The sequence below is a fragment of the Urocampus carinirostris genome, chromosome 3 (genome assembly GCF_059441175.1).
Source record: "Urocampus carinirostris isolate Australia breed hairy pipefish chromosome 3, RoL_Ucar_1.0, whole genome shotgun sequence".
In the NCBI taxonomy this organism is placed as follows: domain Eukaryota; kingdom Metazoa; phylum Chordata; class Actinopteri; order Syngnathiformes; family Syngnathidae; genus Urocampus; species Urocampus carinirostris.
The window spans coordinates 22,271,560-22,295,865 of record NC_142351.1 but is presented as its reverse complement, the minus strand read 5'-3'; the positions used below and the strand labels follow the sequence as shown (position 1 = coordinate 22,295,865).

General features: G+C 47.7%; 8 protein-coding genes and 10 pseudogenes across 14 annotated transcripts; 1 reads left to right on the top strand and 17 right to left on the bottom strand.

The window, feature by feature from the left end:
• The first annotated feature begins 913 nt into the window (after positions 1 to 913).
• On the top strand, positions 914 to 12,787 carry LOC148369156 (uncharacterized). 2 transcript variants are annotated; one of them, XM_088331079.1, is made up of 4 exons: positions 914 to 1,093; positions 2,455 to 2,710; positions 3,412 to 3,458; positions 4,364 to 12,787. In XM_088331079.1, the coding sequence occupies exons 1-3, from the start codon at positions 1,019 to 1,021 to the stop codon at positions 3,420 to 3,422; spliced, it is 342 nt and encodes a 113-aa protein (XP_088187205.1). In that variant the 5' UTR covers positions 914 to 1,018; the 3' UTR covers positions 3,423 to 3,458; positions 4,364 to 12,787. The 2 variants fall into 2 exon arrangements, with proteins under 2 accessions (XP_088187205.1, XP_088187204.1); XM_088331078.1 differs by lacking the exon at positions 3,412 to 3,458.
• LOC148369160 (large ribosomal subunit protein eL6-like) lies at positions 5,101 to 6,977 on the bottom strand (annotated as a pseudogene). Its single transcript, XR_015849974.1, has 2 exons — positions 6,679 to 6,977; positions 5,101 to 6,608 (listed from the first exon to the last, which is right to left on the bottom strand). The product of XR_015849974.1 is annotated as a large ribosomal subunit protein eL6-like (transcript).
• On the bottom strand, positions 6,831 to 7,317 carry LOC148369159 (small ribosomal subunit protein uS13 pseudogene; annotated as a pseudogene).
• Positions 7,328 to 10,534, bottom strand: LOC148369158 (large ribosomal subunit protein eL31-like). Of its 3 annotated transcripts, none has more exons than XM_088331082.1 (6): positions 10,020 to 10,534; positions 9,838 to 9,924; positions 8,342 to 8,494; positions 8,068 to 8,188; positions 7,708 to 7,877; positions 7,328 to 7,624 (listed from the first exon to the last, which is right to left on the bottom strand). In XM_088331082.1, exons 1-4 carry the CDS (start codon positions 10,360 to 10,362, stop codon positions 8,142 to 8,144), a joined length of 630 nt encoding a protein of 209 aa, XP_088187208.1. In that variant the 5' UTR covers positions 10,363 to 10,534; the 3' UTR covers positions 7,328 to 7,624; positions 7,708 to 7,877; positions 8,068 to 8,141. The 3 variants fall into 3 exon arrangements, with proteins under 3 accessions (XP_088187208.1, XP_088187209.1, XP_088187211.1); XM_088331083.1 differs by having other exon boundaries at positions 7,329 to 7,624; positions 8,068 to 8,185; XM_088331085.1 differs by lacking the exons at positions 7,328 to 7,624; positions 7,708 to 7,877; positions 8,068 to 8,188 and having other exon boundaries at positions 8,347 to 8,494; positions 9,833 to 9,924.
• LOC148369157 (large ribosomal subunit protein eL13 pseudogene) lies at positions 10,682 to 11,365 on the bottom strand (annotated as a pseudogene).
• LOC148369155 (large ribosomal subunit protein eL6-like) lies at positions 11,812 to 12,990 on the bottom strand. Its single transcript, XM_088331070.1, has 2 exons — positions 12,738 to 12,990; positions 11,812 to 12,667 (listed from the first exon to the last, which is right to left on the bottom strand). Exons 1-2 carry the CDS (start codon positions 12,988 to 12,990, stop codon positions 11,817 to 11,819), a joined length of 1,104 nt encoding a protein of 367 aa, XP_088187196.1. The 3' UTR covers positions 11,812 to 11,816.
• Positions 12,991 to 13,094: 104 nt separating this feature from the next.
• On the bottom strand, positions 13,095 to 13,532 carry LOC148369154 (small ribosomal subunit protein uS9 pseudogene; annotated as a pseudogene).
• Positions 13,533 to 13,535: 3 nt separating this feature from the next.
• LOC148369153 (large ribosomal subunit protein eL31-like) lies at positions 13,536 to 14,266 on the bottom strand. 2 transcript variants are annotated; one of them, XM_088331086.1, is made up of 2 exons: positions 13,766 to 14,266; positions 13,536 to 13,670 (listed from the first exon to the last, which is right to left on the bottom strand). In XM_088331086.1, the coding sequence occupies exons 1-2, from the start codon at positions 14,106 to 14,108 to the stop codon at positions 13,579 to 13,581; spliced, it is 435 nt and encodes a 144-aa protein (XP_088187212.1). In that variant the 5' UTR covers positions 14,109 to 14,266; the 3' UTR covers positions 13,536 to 13,578. The 2 variants fall into 2 exon arrangements, with proteins under 2 accessions (XP_088187212.1, XP_088187213.1); XM_088331087.1 differs by lacking the exon at positions 13,536 to 13,670 and having other exon boundaries at positions 13,687 to 14,266.
• A 161-nt stretch (positions 14,267 to 14,427) lies between these two features.
• On the bottom strand, positions 14,428 to 15,111 carry LOC148369152 (large ribosomal subunit protein eL13 pseudogene; annotated as a pseudogene).
• Positions 15,112 to 15,559: 448 nt separating this feature from the next.
• On the bottom strand, positions 15,560 to 16,736 carry LOC148369151 (large ribosomal subunit protein eL6-like). Its single transcript, XM_088331073.1, has 2 exons — positions 16,484 to 16,736; positions 15,560 to 16,413 (listed from the first exon to the last, which is right to left on the bottom strand). The coding sequence occupies exons 1-2, from the start codon at positions 16,734 to 16,736 to the stop codon at positions 15,563 to 15,565; spliced, it is 1,104 nt and encodes a 367-aa protein (XP_088187199.1). The 3' UTR covers positions 15,560 to 15,562.
• Positions 16,737 to 16,840: 104 nt separating this feature from the next.
• LOC148369150 (small ribosomal subunit protein uS9 pseudogene) lies at positions 16,841 to 17,654 on the bottom strand (annotated as a pseudogene).
• Positions 17,433 to 18,022, bottom strand: LOC148369149 (large ribosomal subunit protein eL31 pseudogene; annotated as a pseudogene).
• Positions 18,023 to 18,173: 151 nt separating this feature from the next.
• On the bottom strand, positions 18,174 to 18,857 carry LOC148369148 (large ribosomal subunit protein eL13 pseudogene; annotated as a pseudogene).
• Positions 18,858 to 19,303: 446 nt separating this feature from the next.
• On the bottom strand, positions 19,304 to 20,482 carry LOC148369147 (large ribosomal subunit protein eL6-like). The gene is made up of 2 exons (XM_088331071.1): positions 20,230 to 20,482; positions 19,304 to 20,159 (listed from the first exon to the last, which is right to left on the bottom strand). Exons 1-2 carry the CDS (start codon positions 20,480 to 20,482, stop codon positions 19,309 to 19,311), a joined length of 1,104 nt encoding a protein of 367 aa, XP_088187197.1. The 3' UTR covers positions 19,304 to 19,308.
• A 104-nt stretch (positions 20,483 to 20,586) lies between these two features.
• On the bottom strand, positions 20,587 to 21,024 carry LOC148369146 (small ribosomal subunit protein uS9 pseudogene; annotated as a pseudogene).
• A 3-nt stretch (positions 21,025 to 21,027) lies between these two features.
• On the bottom strand, positions 21,028 to 21,758 carry LOC148369145 (large ribosomal subunit protein eL31-like). 2 transcript variants are annotated; one of them, XM_088331088.1, is made up of 2 exons: positions 21,258 to 21,758; positions 21,028 to 21,162 (listed from the first exon to the last, which is right to left on the bottom strand). In XM_088331088.1, exons 1-2 carry the CDS (start codon positions 21,598 to 21,600, stop codon positions 21,071 to 21,073), a joined length of 435 nt encoding a protein of 144 aa, XP_088187214.1. In that variant the 5' UTR covers positions 21,601 to 21,758; the 3' UTR covers positions 21,028 to 21,070. The 2 variants fall into 2 exon arrangements, with proteins under 2 accessions (XP_088187214.1, XP_088187215.1); XM_088331089.1 differs by lacking the exon at positions 21,028 to 21,162 and having other exon boundaries at positions 21,179 to 21,758.
• Positions 21,759 to 21,919: 161 nt separating this feature from the next.
• LOC148369144 (large ribosomal subunit protein eL13 pseudogene) lies at positions 21,920 to 22,603 on the bottom strand (annotated as a pseudogene).
• A 448-nt stretch (positions 22,604 to 23,051) lies between these two features.
• LOC148369143 (large ribosomal subunit protein eL6-like) lies at positions 23,052 to 24,228 on the bottom strand. The gene is made up of 2 exons (XM_088331072.1): positions 23,976 to 24,228; positions 23,052 to 23,905 (listed from the first exon to the last, which is right to left on the bottom strand). Exons 1-2 carry the CDS (start codon positions 24,226 to 24,228, stop codon positions 23,055 to 23,057), a joined length of 1,104 nt encoding a protein of 367 aa, XP_088187198.1. The 3' UTR covers positions 23,052 to 23,054.
• Positions 24,229 to 24,306: the final 78 nt, after the last annotated feature.

The following is a 24,306-nucleotide window of genomic DNA, read 5'->3' as shown; positions in this document are numbered from 1 at the left end:
GCCCATTTCTCCTGAAAGCCTTTTACACAATGAATAATGTCTACCCCAAACAAATAGAAACCCAATGTAATGTAATGCTCATTTTTTCAGAAGAAGATAGATTCTCCCCAGTATCAGTATTGTCAGATGCCACAGGCCTGTCAATCCTGAAGTCTGGCTCATCTCTGAAGACAGGTTGGCACTTTACACCGAGAAGCAACATCGACCAGATGATGAAGGTTCTGTATCGGAGTCAGATCAGGGGCCTTATTCTGCCACTGGAAACTATAGAAAGCTTTACTATCATTTGAGGGAGCAAATCCTTGCTTTAAAAGAAAAAACAAAAAAAAACCAGACATAACGGCCTGGATATACTGGTAGTTGCCCAACACACCACAGCAGGTGGTGCTCTGATGACCCTGACGGTGAAGGGGTCCCTGATCCATGTGAATTTCTCTTTAGGTTTGTAGCGAGCAGAGACGGGAGTCGTAGGCGGAGTGCCAACGGGAGCTGCTTTAATGACATGTGAACTTGCAATAACAAAACAAACACGGGAGTCGCTAGAACCGGTCGAATTAAGAGTCCCCCTAGGAACTCGCTAACTAAACAATGGTTCCGTGGGTCAATTATGTACAACCCACTACAGGTTTTTTATTAATGCCAGATTTATCCTTGAGTGGCACACCTAATCCCCCTGTAAACAATGTTCACTTAGTTGTTATAAATGATGATAAAGACACTACATGCTAATTGGGACCTTCAAAGAGGCTGAGATTGTTTTGGGTACCATGTTATATAGCGTACCTCTGATTCCTGTTCTCAATTTTTAAGCAATGTACACCAACTCCTGTAGAGGGAGCCATATTAAAAACAAACTAAGGGGAAAAAAAACATGCTTCTCTATTGTTATTCTTCCGCCACCATGACACGCTTTTTCCGGTTAGCGAAAAAGAAGAGCGCGGAGAGGAAAACGTAGAACACTAAGCGTTGCCTTCATCGAACGCTTCAGTTGACCTTGGGCGAGTTCGGGCGCTCAAATATGGTCAAGTGTGTTGTTTTTGGATATCCGAATCGCCTGCGTAACATACGAACCAAGGACCCGGCGCGGGTCAAGGTATATTCATACGTGACCGTAACGCATAACAAACGCAGGGAGAATATTTTTGAAACGGTTTGAATCATTTTCAACGTCCCCATTTCTTTTCTCTTGCTAACTTTAGCTTGTAGCCAATTCGAATTGTGCTGTCAACATCTTAGTTATCGTTTACAAAAGACTTCATAGGAGGTGGTGCTGAATATTTTTGTCTACATTTTTATTGACATTTCAACAAGACTGCACAGTGAACCGTTGTTGGGGTTACGTCAAAAAGAGTCCGTGATCGTCGAAAGTACAAACCTTAATCTTACAGGTACAACACATCCCAGGGGTTCTGCGGTTGGGATAACCAAGTGAACTGAATGTATTATGAGGGGTAGAAACCGAAATGAAATGATGTGCGTTTATATAGCATTTTTCAAGTCAAAACCTCAGCAAGCGCTTTACAGTGTGCTTCACATTTATTTTTTATTGAGTATACAGGCATTTGAAATATAAGCACATTTCACACCAGCTCTAAATAAATAATGGCATGGCTTTAAAGAATATAATGAAATAAAACTGTTTACAGCAATTATTTAAATAACGTTAAAGGTGATTTATCAATGATTTCCATCTTATTTAGGCCTATCCTGTTCTTGAAGAAAAGAGTGTTTTTAAAATGCCAATTTTGGGGGTGCCTGAGCACCCCAAAAAAGGCTGGCTACGCACATACCAAAACCCCCCAAAGTACTGGGATAAAAAGAATGGTATATAGTAAGGATCAACCGAAATGGGTTTCTCAGAGCCGATACTGGTTATTAGTAATGAGCCAATATTTATTTGCTGTAACAGCTTAAAAAATGACAAGACATTTAATATAAAATGTTTACGCACAAACTAGGAAGAGGAAGCAGTTTTCTACACGGTGGATGCTGGGTGACCTCTCACAGAGCCACCACACGCCAGCTGCGGCGGAAATAAGCACTACGGTATTGCCCTCTACTCGGAAAATGGTGCACACAATACAAAATCTAAGTTGCAGCAATGTCCGGAAATTTTTCAACATCCCGAATATTTTTTTTTAGCGTCTGTACAGTAGAACAAAATGCACAATGAAAATCAGTGAAATAACAAAATCATGAAAAGTGACCCACGTTATAGCGAGGGTTCACTGTGCATAATATACCTTTGGTATTCCAAGGCCACACTCAAAAATGGACCCTTTAACTCGTTAAGCTTATTTGTCCAAAAAAATAGCACTCCAAAATTGGTCATTTTGTTAATAACCTATTTAAAAAAAAAAAGTAATTTTGTTTTAAACACCAAATTCTGGGGTAATTACAATGGGAGAGAGAAAAAATGAAAATGTCTACAACGACCCTCTACTTGACGTTTAGGTATGGCTGGCTGTCGAAAACGGAAAAGCAGGATTCGTCGGAGACCTAATACATCTGCGAGGATCATTACCTGCCAGACAGCATCGCCACAGGCAGTGTCAGCAGCGACGCAATCCCCATCATGTCCCCCTACGGGCCATCGGCACCCAGGATGCCGAGTTGTCCAAGGACGATGACGAGTGGGAGGTGGCGACGTTGAGGGAGAGATGGGAGCAGAGCTCTTGTGCAACCCCTTCCTCCACCACGTCCACAGCAGGTCATTTGCTAAAAGGGGACTGTATTTCCCAAACTTGGTTGAGCTTTGCTTTGGGAAAGTATCACAATGGGCTTCGTTAGAAGAGAAAGGCGCAAAAATGCCTTACCACTTACTATACAATGAAATAACATTCATTTTCTTTATCGTTACTGATAACAGCATAGTGATACATTGTATGCAACAAGACATGGCACTCCTGAGTCAACACGTAATAAGAACTTTATAATATTTACAACGTAGTGCATTAGAGACTAGCCTCAGTTATTATGGTGCAATTTTAAAAAGTGCATCGTAACAATATCTGATATGAGTATTGCAGCATTTTCTGAGATAATTATCTGTACGGTATTAGACTTAAAATGGTAGTTCCGCATATCAAATTTCTGATATCATTTACATACAATAAGTAATGTTTAGTTAACTATGAATATTGCATTTCCCAAATTAGCAATGCAGCACCCCCTGCATGTCCTTTTGTTTCCACAGACGGTTGATAGGACTATGACAAGGGGGGACAGAATGCTGTCCATGAGTATTTGAAACTTTCCCCAATGCAAATCAGAATTTTGTCCCAAATTAATACCTAACAATTTCATTGAGAACGTGCTGGAATTTGTGGAATAGAGTTTCAATGGTTTTTTTTTTGTACACGAAATAGTCTTGTTACAACAAAATTCACATTTTGAACTCCTTTCTTTCAGACTGTAGTTGAAACTGGGCCAGTTCTTCCTGCAATAAAAACATTAAGGTGAATGGTTTCAAAATTAAGTGTTAGCAGCAGTTAAAAAAAAAAATCATTTGTTTTAATTTGTATACAGTGGAATCTCGGTTCATGACCATAATCTGTTCCCTTTCTTTGTACGATCACCAAAGCAGTTTTTTCCCATTAAAAGTAATGTAAAATTGTTTTAATCCGTTCCAACACCTTGAAATTTTATCTTGAATATTTAACGTAAAGCTAACCCAGGCTAATCGTACGTTCACGTTAGCGTAATCTTCCGTACGAAAAATTACGCTAACATGAACGTGTAAAAATAAAAAATCGGGTCGTTTACATGTCATTTCGCACCCGGTTCTCCACAACAAGTGGTGAGCGGTTAAAGGATAAAGAAAACAATTATGAATAGGATTTCTTACCGGTCGGCAGAAGCCATGCTGTATTCCTGAAAGAAGGGAAACTCGCACACCTTCATATTTTGCTAATAGTTCTTTCTTAAATGCAATAATTAAACGCATTGCTCCTCTTTTTTCACCTGTAGCAACTTTGCTGCTTGCACCAACCTTCTTCCGAGACATAATTAGGGGTTAAAACACTCCCTTCACCGCTTTTGAAAAACGAAAACAGAAAAGGAGTGCACGTTGCCGTGACAACAGTTCACGAGGAGTGGGGGCAATCTACAATTGTACGCCGCTCAGCGTCACCCCTAGCGTACCGGCGTTCGAAGATTTTTTGGAACGAAAAGCGAAGCAAGAATCTTGAAATTTGTGGTCAAGTACCGATTTGTTCAAACTGAGAAGCGTTCGAAAGGTTCCACTGTGTGTGTATATATATATATATATATATATATATATATATTAAAACTAGTATCTGTAACCTGAATTTCTTCCTTACTTTGTTGCTTTAATATATTGAAAAATATGCTTTTTTTTCAGTGCAGACCTCCGACCCAAAGAGAAACCTCACCTCCCAGAGTTTGGAAACGTGCAGGGACTGCGACTCAAGAGAAACAGTTAGTTTATTTTTTTTACCCCTAAACGCAGATGAAGCCATTTACGCCATCAGAACACAAGCTCCCCCAATGGACTTGAGCTTCTCCTCAGCCTGTCGGCTGAAGACCTTGGCATTGACAATGACGGGCTTTGTAGTAACCGCGTTTCACCCATCTGGCGTTTTGATGGAGTTGACAATAGTCTCTTCTTTCACCAACGTCCACAGCTTGTTCAAGTTTATGGTTGGGCAGTAGGGGGTGTTTCTCTTCAGATGGTATCGTCTCATACCACCAACCTTGCCAAAGTAGCCAGGGTATATAGTAGGTGGTGTTTCTCTTCAGATGGTAATGTCTCATACCACAAACCTTGCCCAAGTAGCCAGGGTGATATTTATCGAAGTTTATAGATGGATACTTTATTCATCCCCGTAGGAAAATTCACAATTGTTTATCCTGTGGTGATGCATGCCACAGGCATTTCCACGATCACCGGGATGCTGCCAAAGTAGCCAGGGTGATTATTTATCAAAGTTGATCCTGTGGAGAGGTGCTGCATGCCATGACCTTCTGGATACTTTCCATGTTTTCCGGCTCGACACAGTCAACAAATGATAATACAGTACAAATATTAAATAATATTAATATTTAATTTAATTATAGTCCAAATATTTGGCATCAGTCTCGGGTTTTTGCATAACAAGATGCAAAGACTATTTAATGTTCCACACAAGTAGTTCAGTCCACAGAAACATCTCCCCAACTTGCCAATTTTTTAGATACCAGTCAAGTCTCAACATGAGCAATAACTACACAGCGTTCTTGAACAGAACCAGCGTCAGAAACAACGTTGGCCCGGAGCTTGAATCTTTGACGTCGGGCGTACAACTTGCAAAACATCTACGCCCGGGTGGCTTACAACTTTTTCAAGAAAACCTTTGCTTTATACCGGTTTCAAAATCTTCGTTCGGTTTGGAATTTGTTCTTTAGCAATTTGCATACTCGGCAGCCAATCAAAAGCCTGCACCAAATAACATGCTTCAACTTAATGTTAAAGTGTTGTTATTCTATTTATTCTGATTATCAATCCTTAATACTTTGCAACAACGGTTTTTTTTTTTGCAATTAGTACTACTGTGTTTCAAGTTGAGAAAAATGGGGCAGGCAACTTGTCCGCTAACTACTTGTCATGAGTTTCAGACACCAACAGAATACAAACTCATTTTGTCGCGTGCATTAATTACAGCTGGTATTGGGGGAACAAATTCTTTAACGTTTACAATCAATTCAACATATTTTTCTTTGGTCTGAATTTTAACCAACATCATCCTTTAACATATATGAGAAAATAGAAATAAAACATTATTGATGAACCTTTTTATTGAAAGCTTAGAAAACCAGCTTGTGGGGATATACACCATTAGTCAGGAAAAAGCTCCCACGCAGGTAACCTTTCATCTGAGGAACTTTCTTGATGAGCTGCAGGAGCTGGAAGTCCACCGCTCTCTGGTCCTCCTTCCTCTGCTCAGTCACCTGGTACTTCTCCGTGTCAAAGATCTCCCCCTCTTGGTGGCGAGGTCTCCTCAGCCTCTTCTTGAAGTAGACATCGTTGAGTGTTTTGGGGAGCTTCATCGTGGTGATGTCCACTTTGGTGCTGGTGGCAATGACAAACTTTTGGTGGGCCCTACGTAGGGGCACTCTGTTCAAGGCGAGGGGGCCAGTGACTTGACTACTGCTTCAGCAAAACAACGCGCTTCCCACGGTGGCGTCCTTTGAGCAGGACAAGCACAGTGCCGGGCGTGATGCTTTTGCACAGTTTTCTCCTGTGCTGGCAGAACGTTTTCTTGCCGTGGCTCTTCAGCTTGCGGGGGACATCCTCTGTGGGGTAGTAACGGGGCATCTTTCGCAGCTTGACAACACGAGAACCTCCATTCTTGTCTCCACCAACAGTTTTGGCGCTCACACTTTGACCTTCAGCTTGATCTCCGCCTTTGTCTCTGTGAGCTTAGTCTTCCTCTTGTACAGCGCAGGGCGACCATACATGGCCGAACGCGAGTAGCGTTCGATTCCCCGGGCCAACCTGGGGTTGCGGCTTATGTGTGGCCGGCGAGGTTTCTTGGCACCTTCATCCTTCTTGGCACCCGCTACGGCTTTCTTCGGGTCTTTCTTCACGTCACCCTCTGCCATCTTGGCTAAAAAGAAAAAACATTAAGTTTAAAAACGGGTACAATTTACCTGCAATTGAATGAGTCACAACATTACCTTTTCTGCTGGCTTTTTTCTGGGCGACACGATCTTTCCTTTGGGCCAGAGATAGCTTGGCACGGTTCCACCTCTTCTTCTTGACCTCCTTGGATGGCTTCTTTTCATGGACCAGGTTCTCACGAATGGAGGCGTGAGCTTTTTTGAACATCTCAATCGAATCTGCGGGATTAACGATGACACTCCCACAGTGCGACCACGACGACCAGTGGTCTTTGTGTGCTGTCCACGCACACGCAGGCCCCAAAAGTGTCTGAGTCCGCGATGAGCTCTGATCTTCAGCCTCTCCAAGTCTTCCCTCAACTTTTTGTCCAGACCGTTAGCCAATACCTGACTAAATTTTCCATCCTTAACATCCTTCTGCCTGTTAAGAAACCAGTCTGGGATTTTGTATTGACAAGGATTCTGCATTATGGTCACCACCCGTTCCACCTCTTCCTCAGTCAGCTCACCAGCCCTCTTGTTGAGGTCAATGTCTGCCTTCCTCAGGACCACATGGGCGTAGCGTCTGCCCACTCCCTTAATGGCAGTAATCGCAAAGGCAATCTTTCTCCTACCATCGGTGTTGGTGTTCAAAACACGAAGAATGTGCTGGAACTTCTCAGGGATAACCAAGGCCATCTTGGTAGCAGAGTCCATGTTCACTTTTTGACAAGCGTTGTTCAAAAGGATGGAAGGATGATGGAGGGAGGATTAGGAGCATCTCGCGCAATTGCGAAAAGTGAATGATGTGATGCAGGGTTGGCTCCAGACAACTGGAAAAGACGAACCAATGTAATTCAATGACATCTTTCAGTACAGGAAAGAGCTGAAGGAACAGATTGAGGAACTTTTGAAGGAGCTGCAAATTCGGAGGCGGGAGATGTTAATTCACGTCGAGCGATTCCAACATGTAAAAGCTGTACTCGACTCCTCAGGATTTTCTTCTATCAGTCTCAGGAAAAGTCTGCATATTCAGAGAGTGGTGAAAGGCTGTGCCATGAAATGGAAGCAGCGGTCTCTACACAAACCATTAGAAAAGACGCTTACTTTGCCTCATCATGGTCTGAAAGTCGATTTTCAACCAGATTCAGGGGAATGTAATGCAGAGGACAGTAACCTCATCCGTCTTTCAATGAGACGACGACCTCGGACCCTCGCCATGCCGAGGTGTGTCATTTTCCTCCTTATCTTCATCACGACCCTCTTTCCTCCATTCCCTGGGGACAAAACAAACCTTAGACAAGCTCAGACTCCCACAACCGATGTCCGGCGCAGAACGGCGCCAGTCCGATTCTCCTTCGGTACGCTTATGCCATCCACCCTCCACTTTCTAGCCCAGTCCTTTTTATAAAACAGATATTTGTGTGAGGCCCTAAACTAGATCATGGAGAAAAGTCAATATAAAACCTTGGTTTTATCTTCTGGGCCTCTCCCGGTCTTTGATTTCCTTCTGGCCAGCGCGTTGCTTCCATTCATGCTCTTCAAGTTTGCGCAAGCACTCCTGGTACACTCGCTCTTCCTCGCGCTCCTCATAAAAATAAAAAAAAAATTAAAAAGATTGACAAGTAATTCCTTCCAAAAGTGGTAAACTGCAATGATTTGAGTAAATTATAAACAATGGTAGACATCCAATAACATCACAATTAGTATTTGTAAATTTCCGTAATTTGCAAATGATTACGTCTCTTGAGCCGTTCCTCATCGATCCGCTGTTCTTCCGCTTTCTGGAGGTAGAAAAATTTACTCCAGTCTCCTTTACGCTGCCGCTTTCGTTCCTCCAGACAAGTCATCCTTTCCTCTACCAAGCGCTCCTGGAAGGCCTTCACAGTTTCTCCTACAAAAATCAAACGATACATAAAAACGCTGCTAAACATATTATACTAATAATGAATACGAGGCTTACACAATCATACTTCATAAATGAAGCTACGAGCAGCAGTTATTTTAGACAAAAAGTTTTCCTTGTCCCTGGTGTCACTTGTCCGCAAACTTCTTGTCATGAGTTTCAGACAATAACAGAATACAAACTCATTTTGTCGCATGCATTAATCAGGGATCAGAATACAGATTTTCATTTTCAGCTGTAATAGCCAGGGTCCAGGGGCCGCAGTCCCCCCTGAAGCCAACAGCATTTATCTTATTTGCTATGTGAAAATTGCACTAGAATGAATTAAATCCAACAACAACAGAAACCATGTATTTTTTTCAGTTTTAAGATGTTTAAAACAATTGGGGGATTACAATGTTACAACCATCACCATTGTTGTGTTTTGATGAGTAAGATGGACCTTGTATTTAGCTACTAATCAAAAATATATAGTCATTAATAACCATTTATCATGATTTTGAAAATAGAATGCACAAACTGAACATGCTTAAAGAAAATACATGTCAAATTTTGTTAATCCTGTTCTAAATATTGTATAAACACAAAAGATAAAATCATTTCATTAATAGATTTATAAATACCTCAGATTGGGATTATCCTTCACACAGGGGAACCAGTGGTTGACTGCTGCTCGTATTTTAAGTGGAAGGATTTGGAACGGCCAATAATGTTGAACCGGTGGTGTTACTGTTAGTTTCACTGCCGATTTTAAATACGGATCCGAGTGCATAATTTGATCGCCGGCAAGCTATTTTTGCTTTGTGCTTGTTCATTTTAGCATGATCGATCAGTGCCACACAACCTCGCGTACCATAATTGATCAGATCGACACAGTATAGACACTTTGCTTTCCCTGGAACATCACACTTTGCGATGAAATGGTTCAAAGTTTCTGTAACTTCCTCGATCTTTGCGCCGATTTTAACGTTTACTGTGCAGTCTTCTCCAGCCATGACCACTTAAATTTATTCTTTATTCCTCTATCAATCTTGAGACAAAAGCCTCGTCTTCTTTTCTTAGTATTTACATATTTACTTTTTCAAACACTCATTTCACCGTTTGAAAAGAACGGAAGGAGCGCCATGTTTGAGAAAGCCAATAATCCTAACAAAAGCTCCGCTGATTGGTTATCAGCGAACCTATCGACCAATGGTAGGAGTTGATCAATTTGTTAGCTAAACCACGTTGTGTGTTATAGATCTAATGCGCTGCGCTTCTTTTTGCAGATTTTTCTCGCAATCTCTAACTGCTAACTTGGGGTGATGAAACAGTCACGTATCATACCTCACCCCTGGGAAGCCTTCCTCCAGGCAGCAGACGATGGTACCCTCGGGCATAGTGCCAACGGGTAGGACGTTGCCGATATTCAGCTGAGCCTTTACAAGAGAGAAAACAAAGGTCATTAACTTTTTATTGATGTTTACGGGTCTCACACACGTTTAGTTCTCATCAACGTTGACGGTCTGCAGACCTTTGCATGTCGTGACCGGCACGTATGTGACCAGCGTGTACAGTTTGTTGGGGGAATCCTCGTCCTCGTTACATTTTCTCGACAGGCGGACGCGTAGTCGGTAAGGAACGCTCCTGATCCCCTTGCTCCACACGGCCTTGTTAAGACGAGTGTCGATTCGGACATCAGGGGTACCCATCTCCTTCACGGCAAACTTGCGGATTTCTTTGATGGCGCGGGGAGCCCTTTTCTTAAAACCCATGCCATGGATACGTTTGTGGATGTTGATGGTGTACTCCCTGGTCACCACCTCGTTGATGGCTGAACGGCCTTTTTTCTTTTCACCTTTCTTGTTTGGGGCCATATTATCTGCCTGCTGAGGCGGAAGTCGAAAAGTGAATGATGAAAAATGAACTGTCCTGTATGGATGCCCTCAGCAGCAATAAAAAGCTCTGTCCTCTTCTTGAAGCGGTACGGGTCACTTTGGCCTGGTACTGTGGGGGATGCAAGACTATTGCGGAACCTGGTGGTCCTGCACCGCACACTGCAGTACCTCTTCCCAGAGACTAGCAGAGTGAACAGTCCATGATGGGGGTGAGAGGGGTTCCTGATAATGTTCTTAGCTTGGGATAGGCAGCGCTTCTGGCCAATGTCCTGAATGGAGGGAAGTGAAGTCCCGATTATTTTGAACACTTTATTTTGCAAAGTTTTGGAGTAGCAACTTTTACTTTTTCTTATCAAGATCCCGCTCAGCAGCCTCTTTAGCTCTCTTGGCACGGATACCAAAGAGACAGGCGTGAGCATGGGCCATGCGCAAGCTGGCAAAAGCCTTGAAGTTCTTTTCAGCTTCTGTGATGACTCGGGCCCTCTCCTTGTTGTGCAGTTTTAATGGGCATCACTTTTCCTTTGAGCTGAGAGGCCATCTTCAGGTCCTCCTCAGTGCTGTCTCCCTTCTTAGGGGCAGATGCTTTCCTGGGGAAGAGGATCAGTTTGGATCGGTACTCCTTCAGCCTCTGCACATTTGCCTGAAGAGACTCTGTGGACCTGTTGCGACGACGGGGGTCCACTGCGATCCCGATGGTGCGGGCGGCCTTTTTGTGGATGCCAGCAGGCTTGAGTTCCTCCAGTGTGAAACCACGTCCAGCACGGACCCTAGTGTGGTATCTGATGGTCGGACATCTGACCTGTGGCCTCAGTGTTCCGGCGACGGGTCGCGGAGCAATGCGACGAGCCTTAGTCTGGCGAGCCTTTAGCCTTCGGAGTTTCCTCGCTGGCTGGTTGAACCAAGTGCGAACTCTTTTCTGCCAGTATTTATGAAAATGGGGGTTCAGGATCATTCCATTTTGGCTGGGGGCCATGGCTGCCTATCTCCCTACTAGGAAGGAAAATGGCATAAAAGGAAATTTCTCTACTGTCCTCGTCACCCTCCTCACACTACCCCAGTCGGTAGTGGATTAGTGTGTTGCCTTTAAAGATGACCACTGCGGATCCTCCATTCTCCATACCGTTGAGGGTGGAACCATCGGTGAAAATATACAAGTCAGTTGGGCCCATATCCGCAAGTGTTTCCTCTGCATTGGCAAGTTGTTGGGCAGCGGATGTGGACTTCGGGTCAGGGGTGTACTGGATGGGTGGTGGGGGCGCCAAAAGCCACGGAATATTAAGGTTATGTACAGACTCCGAATTCACTGGCGTGAGGTTGAGAGAGGGTAAATTGGGGGCTGTGGAATTACGCCAATGTTCTCTCTTGAGGCGTTAAGGATTGGCTTTTGGAGGAGTACTCTCCTGTGATAGTTGGGAGGGAGGTGGAACCATTCATCAGCTTTCCTCAGGCTGGCAAGCTGAAGTCCGGAGCTTGTGGGGATATACATCATTAGTCAGGAAGAAGCTCCCACGCAGGTAACCTTTCATCTGCGGAACTTTCTTGATGAGCTGCAGGAGCTGGGAGTCCACCGCTCTCTGGTCCTCCTGCCTCTGCTCAGTCACCTGGTACTTCTTCTCCGTGTCAAAGATCTCCCCCTCTTGGTGGCGAGGTCTCCTCAGCCTCTTCTTCTTCTTGAAGTAGACATCGTTGAGGGTTTTGGGGAGCTTCATCGTGGTGATGTCCACTTTGGTGCTGGTGGCAATGACAAACTTTTGGTGGGCCCTACGTAGGGGCACTCTGTTCAAGGCGAGGGGGCCAGTGACTAGCAGGAGACCACTTGACAACTGCTTCAGGAAAACAACGCGCTTCCCACGGTGGCGTCCTTTGAGCAGGATAAGCACAGTGCCGGGCGTGACGCTTTTGCGCAGTATCCTCCTGTGCTGGCAGAACGGTTTCTTGCCGTGGCTCTTCAGCTTGCGGGGGACGTCCCCTGTGGGGTAGTGACGGGGCATCTTTCGCAGCTTGACAACACGAGAACCTCCATTCTTGTCTCCACCAACAGTTTTGATGACTGTAGTCTTGGGCTTTACTTTGACCTTCAGCTTGATCTCCACCTTTGTCTCTGTGAGCTTAGTCTTCCTCTTGTACAGCGCACGGCGACCATACATGGCCGAACGCGAGTAGCGTTCGATTCCCCGGGCCAACCTGGGGTTGCGGCTTATGTGTGGCCGGCGAGGTTTCTTGGCACATTCATCCTTCTTGGCGCCCGCTCCGGCTTTCTTCGCGTCACCCTCTGCCATCTTGGCTAAAAAGAAAAAACATTAAGTTTAAAAACGGGTACAATTTACCTGCAATTGAATGAGTCACAACATTACCTTTTCTGCCGGCTTTTTTCTGGGCGACACGATCTTTCCTTTGGGCCAGAGATAGCTTGGCACGGTTCCACCTCTTCTTCTTGACCTCCTTGGATGGCTTCTTTTCATGGACCAGGTTCTCACGAATGGAGGCGTGAGCTTTTTTGTACATCTCTATCGAATCTGCGGTCACGCTGTTCTTGATGAAGCGCGAGAACTGCTTTTTGGTCTCCTCATCGTCTTGATGATGGCCGTCTTCCATCAGCATGCTCATGTACTCTGACACGTTGATGCCCAGAATGTGCTTGCGATGGATCTCAGCATTGAATTCATTGCTTTCTGTGTTTTTTGTTGGTTTCACACCTTTTATTACTAGCAAAATGTATATGGTCTTTAACGGTAGGACTTCTGGTAGCGTGCGCGAGCTCCGGGTCCAGGTCCGGTTTTTGGACTCGCAGCGACGCGGGTCGGCAACCAAGAGGGTCTTGTCGTACTGGATCAGGATGTCCTTGATCTCCTTGGAGGCTTCATCCACATACTTCTGATAGTATGCCACAAGCGATTTGGAGATGGCCTGACGGATAGCATAAATTTGGGCCACATGTCCACCTCCCTTCACGCGGACTCTGATGTCGACTCCAGCAAAACGCTCCTTGCCCAGCAGCAACACAGGCTCCAAAAGTTTGTATTGGAGTGTGGAAGGCTCCACCATTTCCAGGGGTCTGCCATTCACTTTGATCAGTCCATTGCCTCTCTTACAGTGGGCGACTGCAGTGGCAGTTTTTTTGCGGCCAAAAACCTGGACAGATTGCAAAGGACCTTTCGTATTCAGCTAGGTTGCCGTACGGAGCCTAGCCTAGTGTCATAGCCTGGGAAGCCTTCCTCCAGGCAGCAGACGATGGTACCCTCGGGCATAGTGCCAACGGGTAGGACGTTGCCGATATTCAGCTGAGCCTTTACAAGAGAGAAAACAAAGGTCATTAACTTTTTATTGATGTTTACGGGTCTCACACACGTTTAGTTTTCATCAACGTTGACGGTCTGCAGACCTTTGCATGTCGTGACCGGCACGTATGTGACCAGCGTGTACAGTTTGTTGGGGGAATCCTCGTCCTCGTTACGTTTTCTCGACAGGCGGACGCGTAGTCGGTAAGGAACGCTCCTGATCCCCTTGCTCCACACGGCCTTGTTAAGACGAGTGTCGATTCGGACATCAGGGGTACCCATCTCCTTCACGGCAAACTTGCGGATTTCTTTGATGGCGCGGGGAGCCCTTTTCTTAAAACCCATGCCATGGATACGTTTGTGGATGTTGATGATGTACTCCCTGGTCACCACCTCGTTGATGGCTGAACGGCCTTTTTTCTTTTCACCTTTCTTGTTTGGGGCCATATTATCTGCCTGCTGAGGCGGAAGTCGAAAAGTGAATGATGAAAAACGAACTGTCCTGTATGGATGCCCTCAGCAGCAATAAAAAGCTCTGTCCTCTTCTTGAAGCGGTACGGGTCACTTTGGCCTGGTACTGTGGGGGATGCAAGACTATTGCGGAACCTGGTGGTCCTGCACCGCACACTGCAGTACCTCTTCCCAGAGACTAGCAGAGTGAACAGTCCATGATGGGGGTGAGAGGGGTTCCTGATAATGTTCTTAGCTTGGGATAGGCAGCGCTTCTGGCCAATGTCCTGAATGGAGGGAAGTGAAGTCCCGATTATTTTGAACACTTTATTTTGCAAAGTTTTGGAGTAGCAACTTTTACTTTTTCTTACCAAGATCCCGCTCAGCAGCCTCTTTAGCTCTCTTGGCACGGATACCAAAGAGACAGGCGTGAGCACGGGCCATGCGCAAGCTGGCAAAAGCCTTGAAGTTCTTTTCAGCTTCTGTGATGACTCGGGCCCTCTCCTTGTTGTGCAGTTTTAATGGGCATCACTTTTCCTTTGAGCTGAGAGGCCATCTTCAGGTCCTCCTCAGTGCTGTCTCCCTTCTTAGGGGCAGATGCTTTCCTGGGGAAGAGGATCAGTTTGGATCGGTACTCCTTCAGCCTCTGCACATTTGCCTGAAGAGACTCTGTGGACCTGTTGCGACGACGGGGGTCCACTGCGATCCCGATGGTGCGGGCGGTCTTTTTGTGGATGCCAGCAGGCTTGAGTTCCTCCAGTGTGAAACCACGTCCAGCACGGACCCTAGTGTGGTATCTGATGGTCGGACATCTGACCTGTGGCCTCAGTGTTCCGGCGACGGGTCGCGGAGCAATGCGACGAGCCTTAGTCTGGCGAGCCTTTAGCCTTCGGAGTTTCCTCGCTGGCTGGTTGAACCAAGTGCGAACTCTTTTCTGCCAGTATTTATGAAAATGGGGGTTCAGGATCATTCCATTTTGGCTGGGGGCCATGGCTGCCTATCTCCCTACTAGGAAGGAAAATGGCATAAAAGGAAATTTCTCTACTGTCCTCGTCACCCTCCTCACACTACCCCAGTCGGTAGTGGATTAGTGTGTTGCCTTTAAAGATGACCACTGCGGATCCTCCATTCTCCATACCGTTGAGGGTGGAACCATCGGTGAAAATATACAAGTCAGTTGGGCCCATATCCGCAAGTGTTTCCTCTGCATTGGCAAGTTGTTGGGCAGCGGATGTGGACTTCGGGTCAGGGGTGTACTGGATGGGTGGTGGGGGCGCCAAAAGCCACGGAATATTAAGGTTATGTACAGACTCCGAATTCACTGGCGTGAGGTTGAGAGAGGGTAAATTGGGGGCTGTGGAATTACGCCAATCTTCTCTCTTGAGGCGTTAAGGATTGGCTTTTGGAGGAGTACTCTCCTGTGATAGTTGGGAGGGAGGTGGAACCATTCATCAGCTTTCCTCAGGCTGGCAAGCTGAAGTCCGGAGCTTGTGGGGATATACATCATTAGTCAGGAAGAAGCTCCCACGCAGGTAACCTTTCATCTGCGGAACTTTCTTGATGAGCTGCAGGAGCTGGGAGTCCACCGCTCTCTGGTCCTCCTGCCTCTGCTCAGTCACCTGGTACTTCTTCTCCGTGTCAAAGATCTCCCCCTCTTGGTGGCGAGGTCTCCTCAGCCTCTTCTTCTTCTTGAAGTAGACATCGTTGAGGGTTTTGGGGAGCTTCATCGTGGTGATGTCCACTTTGGTGCTGGTGGCAATGACAAACTTTTGGTGGGCCCTACGTAGGGGCACTCTGTTCAAGGCGAGGGGGCCAGTGACTAGCAGGAGACCACTTGACAACTGCTTCAGGAAAACAACGCGCTTCCCACGGTGGCGTCCTTTGAGCAGGATAAGCACAGTGCCGGGCGTGACGCTTTTGCGCAGTATCCTCCTGTGCTGGCAGAACGGTTTCTTGCCGTGGCTCTTCAGCTTGCGGGGGACGTCCCCTGTGGGGTAGTGACGGGGCATCTTTCGCAGCTTGACAACACGAGAACCTCCATTCTTGTCTCCACCAACAGTTTTGATGACTGTAGTCTTGGGCTTTACTTTGACCTTCAGCTTGATCTCCACCTTTGTCTCTGTGAGCTTAGTCTTCCTCTTGTACAGCGCACGGCGACCATACATGGCCGAACGCGAGTAGCGTTCGATTCCCCGGGCCAACCTGGGGTTGCGGCTTATGTGTGGCCGGCGAGGTTTCTTGGCACATTCATCCTTCTTGGCGCCCGCTCCGGCTTTCTTCGCGTCACCCTCTGCCATCTTGGCTAAAAAGAAAAAACATTAAGTTTAAAAACGGGTACAATTTACCTGCAATTGAATGAGTCACAACATTACCTTTTCTGCCGGCTTTTTTCTGGGCGACACGATCTTTCCTTTGGGCCAGAGATAGCTTGGCACGGTTCCACCTCTTCTTCTTGACCTCCTTGGATGGCTTCTTTTCATGGACCAGGTTCTCACGAATGGAGGCGTGAGCTTTTTTGTACATCTCTATCGAATCTGCGGTCACGCTGTTCTTGATGAAGCGCGAGAACTGCTTTTTGGTCTCCTCATCGTCTTGATGATGGCCGTCTTCCATCAGCATGCTCATGTACTCTGACACGTTGATGCCCAGAATGTGCTTGCGATGGATCTCAGCATTGAATTCATTGCTTTCTGTGTTTTTTGTTGGTTTCACACCTTTTATTACTAGCAAAATGTATATGGTCTTTAACGGTAGGACTTCTGGTAGCGTGCGCGAGCTCCGGGTCCAGGTCCGGTTTTTGGACTCGCAGCGACGCGGGTCGGCAACCAAGAGGGTCTTGTCGTACTGGATCAGGATGTCCTTGATCTCCTTGGAGGCTTCATCCACATACTTCTGATAGTATGCCACAAGCGATTTGGAGATGGCCTGACGGATAGCATAAATTTGGGCCACATGTCCACCTCCCTTCACGCGGACTCTGATGTCGACTCCAGCAAAACGCTCCTTGCCCAGCAGCAACACAGGCTCCAAAAGTTTGTATTGGAGTGTGGAAGGCTCCACCATTTCCAGGGGTCTGCCATTCACTTTGATCAGTCCATTGCCTCTCTTACAGTGGGCGACTGCAGTGGCAGTTTTTTTGCGCCCAAAAACCTGGACAGATTGCAAAGGACCTTTCGTATTCAGCTAGGTTGCCGTACGGAGCCTAGCCTAGTGTCATAGCCTGGGAAGCCTTCCTCCAGGCAGCAGACGATGGTACCCTCGGGCATAGTGCCAACGGGTAGGACGTTGCCGATATTCAGCTGAGCCTTTACAAGAGAGAAAACAAAGGTCATTAACTTTTTATTGATGTTTACGGGTCTCACACACGTTTAGTTTTCATCAACGTTGACGGTCTGCAGACCTTTGCATGTCGTGACCGGCACGTATGTGACCAGCGTGTACAGTTTGTTGGGGGAATCCTCGTCCTCGTTACGTTTTCTCGACAGGCGGACGCGTAGTCGGTAAGGAACGCTCCTGATCCCCTTGCTCCACACGGCCTTGTTAAGACGAGTGTCGATTCGGACATCAGGGGTACCCATCTCCTTCACGGCAAACTTGCGGATTTCTTTGATGGCGCGGGGAGCCCTTTTCTTAAAACCCATGCCATGGATACGTTTGTGGATGTTGATGATGTACTCCCTGGTCACCACCTCGTTGATGGCTGAATGGCCTTTTTTCTTTTCACCTTTCTTGTTTGGGGCCATATTATCTGCCTGCTGAGGCGGAAGTCGAAAAGTGAATGATGAAAAACGAACTGTCCTGTATGGATGCCCTCAGCAGCAATAAAAAGCTCTGTCCTCTTCTTGAAGCGGTACGGGTCACTTTGGCCTGGTACTGTGGGGGATGCAAGACTATTGCGGAACCTGGTGGTCCTGCACCGCACACTGCAGTACCTCTTCCCAGAGACTAGCAGAGTGAACAGTCCATGATGGGGGTGAGAGGGGTTCCTGATAATGTTCTTAGCTTGGGATAGGCAGCGCTTCTGGCCAATGTCCTGAATGGAGGGAAGTGAAGTCCCGATTATTTTGAACACTTTATTTTGCAAAGTTTTGGAGTAGCAACTTTTACTTTTTCTTATCAAGATCCCGCTCAGCAGCCTCTTTAGCTCTCTTGGCACGGATACCAAAGAGACAGGCGTGAGCATGGGCCATGCGCAAGCTGGCAAAAGCCTTGAAGTTCTTTTCAGCTTCTGTGATGACTCGGGCCCTCTCCTTGTTGTGCAGTTTTAATGGGCATCACTTTTCCTTTGAGCTGAGAGGCCATCTTCAGGTCCTCCTCAGTGCTGTCTCCCTTCTTAGGGGCAGATGCTTTCCTGGGGAAGAGGATCAGTTTGGATCGGTACTCCTTCAGCCTCTGCACATTTGCCTGAAGAGACTCTGTGGACCTGTTGCGACGACGGGGGTCCACTGCGATCCCGATGGTGCGGGCGGCCTTTTTGTGGATGCCAGCAGGCTTGAGTTCCTCCAGTGTGAAACCACGTCCAGCACGGACCCTAGTGTGGTATCTGATGGTCGGACATCTGACCTGTGGCCTCAGTGTTCCGGCGACGGGTCGCGGAGCAATGCGACGAGCCTTAGTCTGGCGAGCCTTTAGCCTTCGGAGTTTCCTCGCTGGCTGGTTGAACCAAGTGCGAACTCTTTTCTGCCAGTATTTATGAAAATGGGGGTTCAGGATCATTCCATTTTGGCTGGGGGCCATGGCTGCCTATCTCCCTACTAGGAAGGAAAATGGCATAAAAGGAAATTTCTCTACTGTCCTCGTCACCCTCCTCACACTACCCCAGTCGGTAGTGGATTAGTGTGTTGCCTTTAAAGATGACCACTGCGGATCCTCCATTCTCCATACCGTTGAGGGTGGAACCATCGGTGAAAATATACAAGTCAGTTGGGCCCATATCCGCAAGTGTTTCCTCTGCATTGGCAAGTTGTTGGGCAGCGGATGTGGACTTCGGGTCAGGGGTGTACTGGATGGGTGGTGGGGGCGCCAAAAGCCACGGAATATTAAGGTTATGTACAGACTCCGAATTCACTGGCGTGAGGTTGAGAGAGGGTAAATTGGGGGCTGTGGAATTACGCCAATGTTCTCTCTTGAGGCGTTAAGGATTGGCTTTTGGAGGAGTACTCTCCTGTGATAGTTGGGAGGGAGGTGGAACCATTCATCAGCTTTCCTCAGGCTGGCAAGCTGAAGTCCGGAGCTTGTGGGGATATACATCATTAGTCAGGAAGAAGCTCCCACGCAGGTAACCTTTCATCTGCGGAACTTTCTTGATGAGCTGCAGGAGCTGGGAGTCCACCGCTCTCTGGTCCTCCTGCCTCTGCTCAGTCACCTGGTACTTCTTCTCCGTGTCAAAGATCTCCCCCTCTTGGTGGCGAGGTCTCCTCAGCCTCTTCTTCTTCTTGAAGTAGACATCGTTGAGGGTTTTGGGGAGCTTCATCGTGGTGATGTCCACTTTGGTGCTGGTGGCAATGACAAACTTTTGGTGGGCCCTACGTAGGGGCACTCTGTTCAAGGCGAGGGGGCCAGTGACTAGCAGGAGACCACTTGACAACTGCTTCAGGAAAACAACGCGCTTCCCACGGTGGCGTCCTTTGAGCAGGATAAGCACAGTGCCGGGCGTGACGCTTTTGCGCAGTATCCTCCTGTGCTGGCAGAACGGTTTCTTGCCGTGGCTCTTCAGCTTGCGGGGGACGTCCCCTGTGGGGTAGTGACGGGGCATCTTTCGCAGCTTGACAACACGAGAACCTCCATTCTTGTCTCCACCAACAGTTTTGATGACTGTAGTCTTGGGCTTTACTTTGACCTTCAGCTTGATCTCCACCTTTGTCTCTGTGAGCTTAGTCTTCCTCTTGTACAGCGCACGGCGACCATACATGGCCGAACGCGAGTAGCGTTCGATTCCCCGGGCCAACCTGGGGTTGCGGCTTATGTGTGGCCGGCGAGGTTTCTTGGCACATTCATCCTTCTTGGCGCCCGCTCCGGCTTTCTTCGCGTCACCCTCTGCCATCTTGGCTAAAAAGAAAAAACATTAAGTTTAAAAACGGGTACAATTTACCTGCAATTGAATGAGTCACAACATTACCTTTTCTGCCGGCTTTTTTCTGGGCGACACGATCTTTCCTTTGGGCCAGAGATAGCTTGGCACGGTTCCACCTCTTCTTCTTGACCTCCTTGGATGGCTTCTTTTCATGGACCAGGTTCTCACGAATGGAGGCGTGAGCTTTTTTGTACATCTCTATCGAATCTGCGGTCACGCTGTTCTTGATGAAGCGCGAGAACTGCTTTTTGGTCTCCTCATCGTCTTGATGATGGCCGTCTTCCATCAGCATGCTCATGTACTCTGACACGTTGATGCCCAGAATGTGCTTGCGATGGATCTCAGCATTGAATTCATTGCTTTCTGTGTTTTTTGTTGGTTTCACACCTTTTATTACTAGCAAAATGTATATGGTCTTTAACGGTAGGACTTCTGGTAGCGTGCGCGAGCTCCGGGTCCAGGTCCGGTTTTTGGACTCGCAGCGACGCGGGTCGGCAACCAAGAGGGTCTTGTCGTACTGGATCAGGATGTCCTTGATCTCCTTGGAGGCTTCATCCACATACTTCTGATAGTATGCCACAAGCGATTTGGAGATGGCCTGACGGATAGCATAAATTTGGGCCACATGTCCACCTCCCTTCACGCGGACTCTGATGTCGACTCCAGCAAAACGCTCCTTGCCCAGCAGCAACACAGGCTCCAAAAGTTTGTATTGGAGTGTGGAAGGCTCCACCATTTCCAGGGGTCTGCCATTCACTTTGATCAGTCCATTGCCTCTCTTACAGTGGGCGACTGCAGTGGCAGTTTTTTTGCGGCCAAAAACCTGGACAGATTGCAAAGGACCTTTCGTATTCAGCTAGGTTGCCGTACGGAGCCTAGCCTAGTGTCATAGCCTGGGAAGCCTTCCTCCAGGCAGCAGACGATGGTACCCTCGGGCATAGTGCCAACGGGTAGGACGTTGCCGATATTCAGCTGAGCCTTTACAAGAGAGAAAACAAAGGTCATTAACTTTTTATTGATGTTTACGGGTCTCACACACGTTTAGTTTTCATCAACGTTGACGGTCTGCAGACCTTTGCATGTCGTGACCGGCACGTATGTGACCAGCGTGTACAGTTTGTTGGGGGAATCCTCGTCCTCGTTACGTTTTCTCGACAGGCGGACGCGTAGTCGGTAAGGAACGCTCCTGATCCCCTTGCTCCACACGGCCTTGTTAAGACGAGTGTCGATTCGGACATCAGGGGTACCCATCTCCTTCACGGCAAACTTGCGGATTTCTTTGATGGCGCGGGGAGCCCTTTTCTTAAAACCCATGCCATGGATACGTTTGTGGATGTTGATGATGTACTCCCTGGTCACCACCTCGTTGATGGCTGAACGGCCTTTTTTCTTTTCACCTTTCTTGTTTGGGGCCATATTATCTGCCTGCTGAGGCGGAAGTCGAAAAGTGAATGATGAAAAACGAACTGTCCTGTATGGATGCCCTCAGCAGCAATAAAAAGCTCTGTCCTCTTCTTGAAGCGGTACGGGTCACTTTGGCCTGGTACTGTGGGGGATGCAAGACTATTGCGGAACCTGGTGGTCCTGCACCGCACACTGCAGTACCTCTTCCCAGAGACTAGCAGAGTGAACAGTCCATGATGGGGGTGAGAGGGGTTCCTGATAATGTTCTTAGCTTGGGATAGGCAGCGCTTCTGGCCAATGTCCTGAATGGAGGGAAGTGAAGTCCCGATTATTTTGAACACTTTATTTTGCAAAGTTTTGGAGTAGCAACTTTTACTTTTTCTTACCAAGATCCCGCTCAGCAGCCTCTTTAGCTCTCTTGGCACGGATACCAAAGAGACAGGCGTGAGCACGGGCCATGCGCAAGCTGGCAAAAGCCTTGAAGTTCTTTTCAGCTTCTGTGATGACTCGGGCCCTCTCCTTGTTGTGCAGTTTTAATGGGCATCACTTTTCCTTTGAGCTGAGAGGCCATCTTCAGGTCCTCCTCAGTGCTGTCTCCCTTCTTAGGGGCAGATGCTTTCCTGGGGAAGAGGATCAGTTTGGATCGGTACTCCTTCAGCCTCTGCACATTTGCCTGAAGAGACTCTGTGGACCTGTTGCGACGACGGGGGTCCACTGCGATCCCGATGGTGCGGGCGGTCTTTTTGTGGATGCCAGCAGGCTTGAGTTCCTCCAGTGTGAAACCACGTCCAGCACGGACCCTAGTGTGGTATCTGATGGTCGGACATCTGACCTGTGGCCTCAGTGTTCCGGCGACGGGTCGCGGAGCAATGCGACGAGCCTTAGTCTGGCGAGCCTTTAGCCTTCGGAGTTTCCTCGCTGGCTGGTTGAACCAAGTGCGAACTCTTTTCTGCCAGTATTTATGAAAATGGGGGTTCAGGATCATTCCATTTTGGCTGGGGGCCATGGCTGCCTATCTCCCTACTAGGAAGGAAAATGGCATAAAAGGAAATTTCTCTACTGTCCTCGTCACCCTCCTCACACTACCCCAGTCGGTAGTGGATTAGTGTGTTGCCTTTAAAGATGACCACTGCGGATCCTCCATTCTCCATACCGTTGAGGGTGGAACCATCGGTGAAAATATACAAGTCAGTTGGGCCCATATCCGCAAGTGTTTCCTCTGCATTGGCAAGTTGTTGGGCAGCGGATGTGGACTTCGGGTCAGGGGTGTACTGGATGGGTGGTGGGGGCGCCAAAAGCCACGGAATATTAAGGTTATGTACAGACTCCGAATTCACTGGCGTGAGGTTGAGAGAGGGTAAATTGGGGGCTGTGGAATTACGCCAATCTTCTCTCTTGAGGCGTTAAGGATTGGCTTTTGGAGGAGTACTCTCCTGTGATAGTTGGGAGGGAGGTGGAACCATTCATCAGCTTTCCTCAGGCTGGCAAGCTGAAGTCCGGAGCTTGTGGGGATATACATCATTAGTCAGGAAGAAGCTCCCACGCAGGTAACCTTTCATCTGCGGAACTTTCTTGATGAGCTGCAGGAGCTGGGAGTCCACCGCTCTCTGGTCCTCCTGCCTCTGCTCAGTCACCTGGTACTTCTTCTCCGTGTCAAAGATCTCCCCCTCTTGGTGGCGAGGTCTCCTCAGCCTCTTCTTCTTCTTGAAGTAGACATCGTTGAGGGTTTTGGGGAGCTTCATCGTGGTGATGTCCACTTTGGTGCTGGTGGCAATGACAAACTTTTGGTGGGCCCTACGTAGGGGCACTCTGTTCAAGGCGAGGGGGCCAGTGACTAGCAGGAGACCACTTGACAACTGCTTCAGGAAAACAACGCGCTTCCCACGGTGGCGTCCTTTGAGCAGGATAAGCACAGTGCCGGGCGTGACGCTTTTGCGCAGTATCCTCCTGTGCTGGCAGAACGGTTTCTTGCCGTGGCTCTTCAGCTTGCGGGGGACGTCCCCTGTGGGGTAGTGACGGGGCATCTTTCGCAGCTTGACAACACGAGAACCTCCATTCTTGTCTCCACCAACAGTTTTGATGACTGTAGTCTTGGGCTTTACTTTGACCTTCAGCTTGATCTCCACCTTTGTCTCTGTGAGCTTAGTCTTCCTCTTGTACAGCGCACGGCGACCATACATGGCCGAACGCGAGTAGCGTTCGATTCCCCGGGCCAACCTGGGGTTGCGGCTTATGTGTGGCCGGCGAGGTTTCTTGGCACATTCATCCTTCTTGGCGCCCGCTCCGGCTTTCTTCGCGTCACCCTCTGCCATCTTGGCTAAAAAGAAAAAACATTAAGTTTAAAAACGGGTACAATTTACCTGCAATTGAATGAGTCACAACATTACCTTTTCTGCCGGCTTTTTTCTGGGCGACACGATCTTTCCTTTGGGCCAGAGATAGCTTGGCACGGTTCCACCTCTTCTTCTTGACCTCCTTGGATGGCTTCTTTTCATGGACCAGGTTCTCACGAATGGAGGCGTGAGCTTTTTTGTACATCTCTATCGAATCTGCGGTCACGCTGTTCTTGATGAAGCGCGAGAACTGCTTTTTGGTCTCCTCATCGTCTTGATGATGGCCGTCTTCCATCAGCATGCTCATGTACTCTGACACGTTGATGCCCAGAATGTGCTTGCGATGGATCTCAGCATTGAATTCATTGCTTTCTGTGTTTTTTGT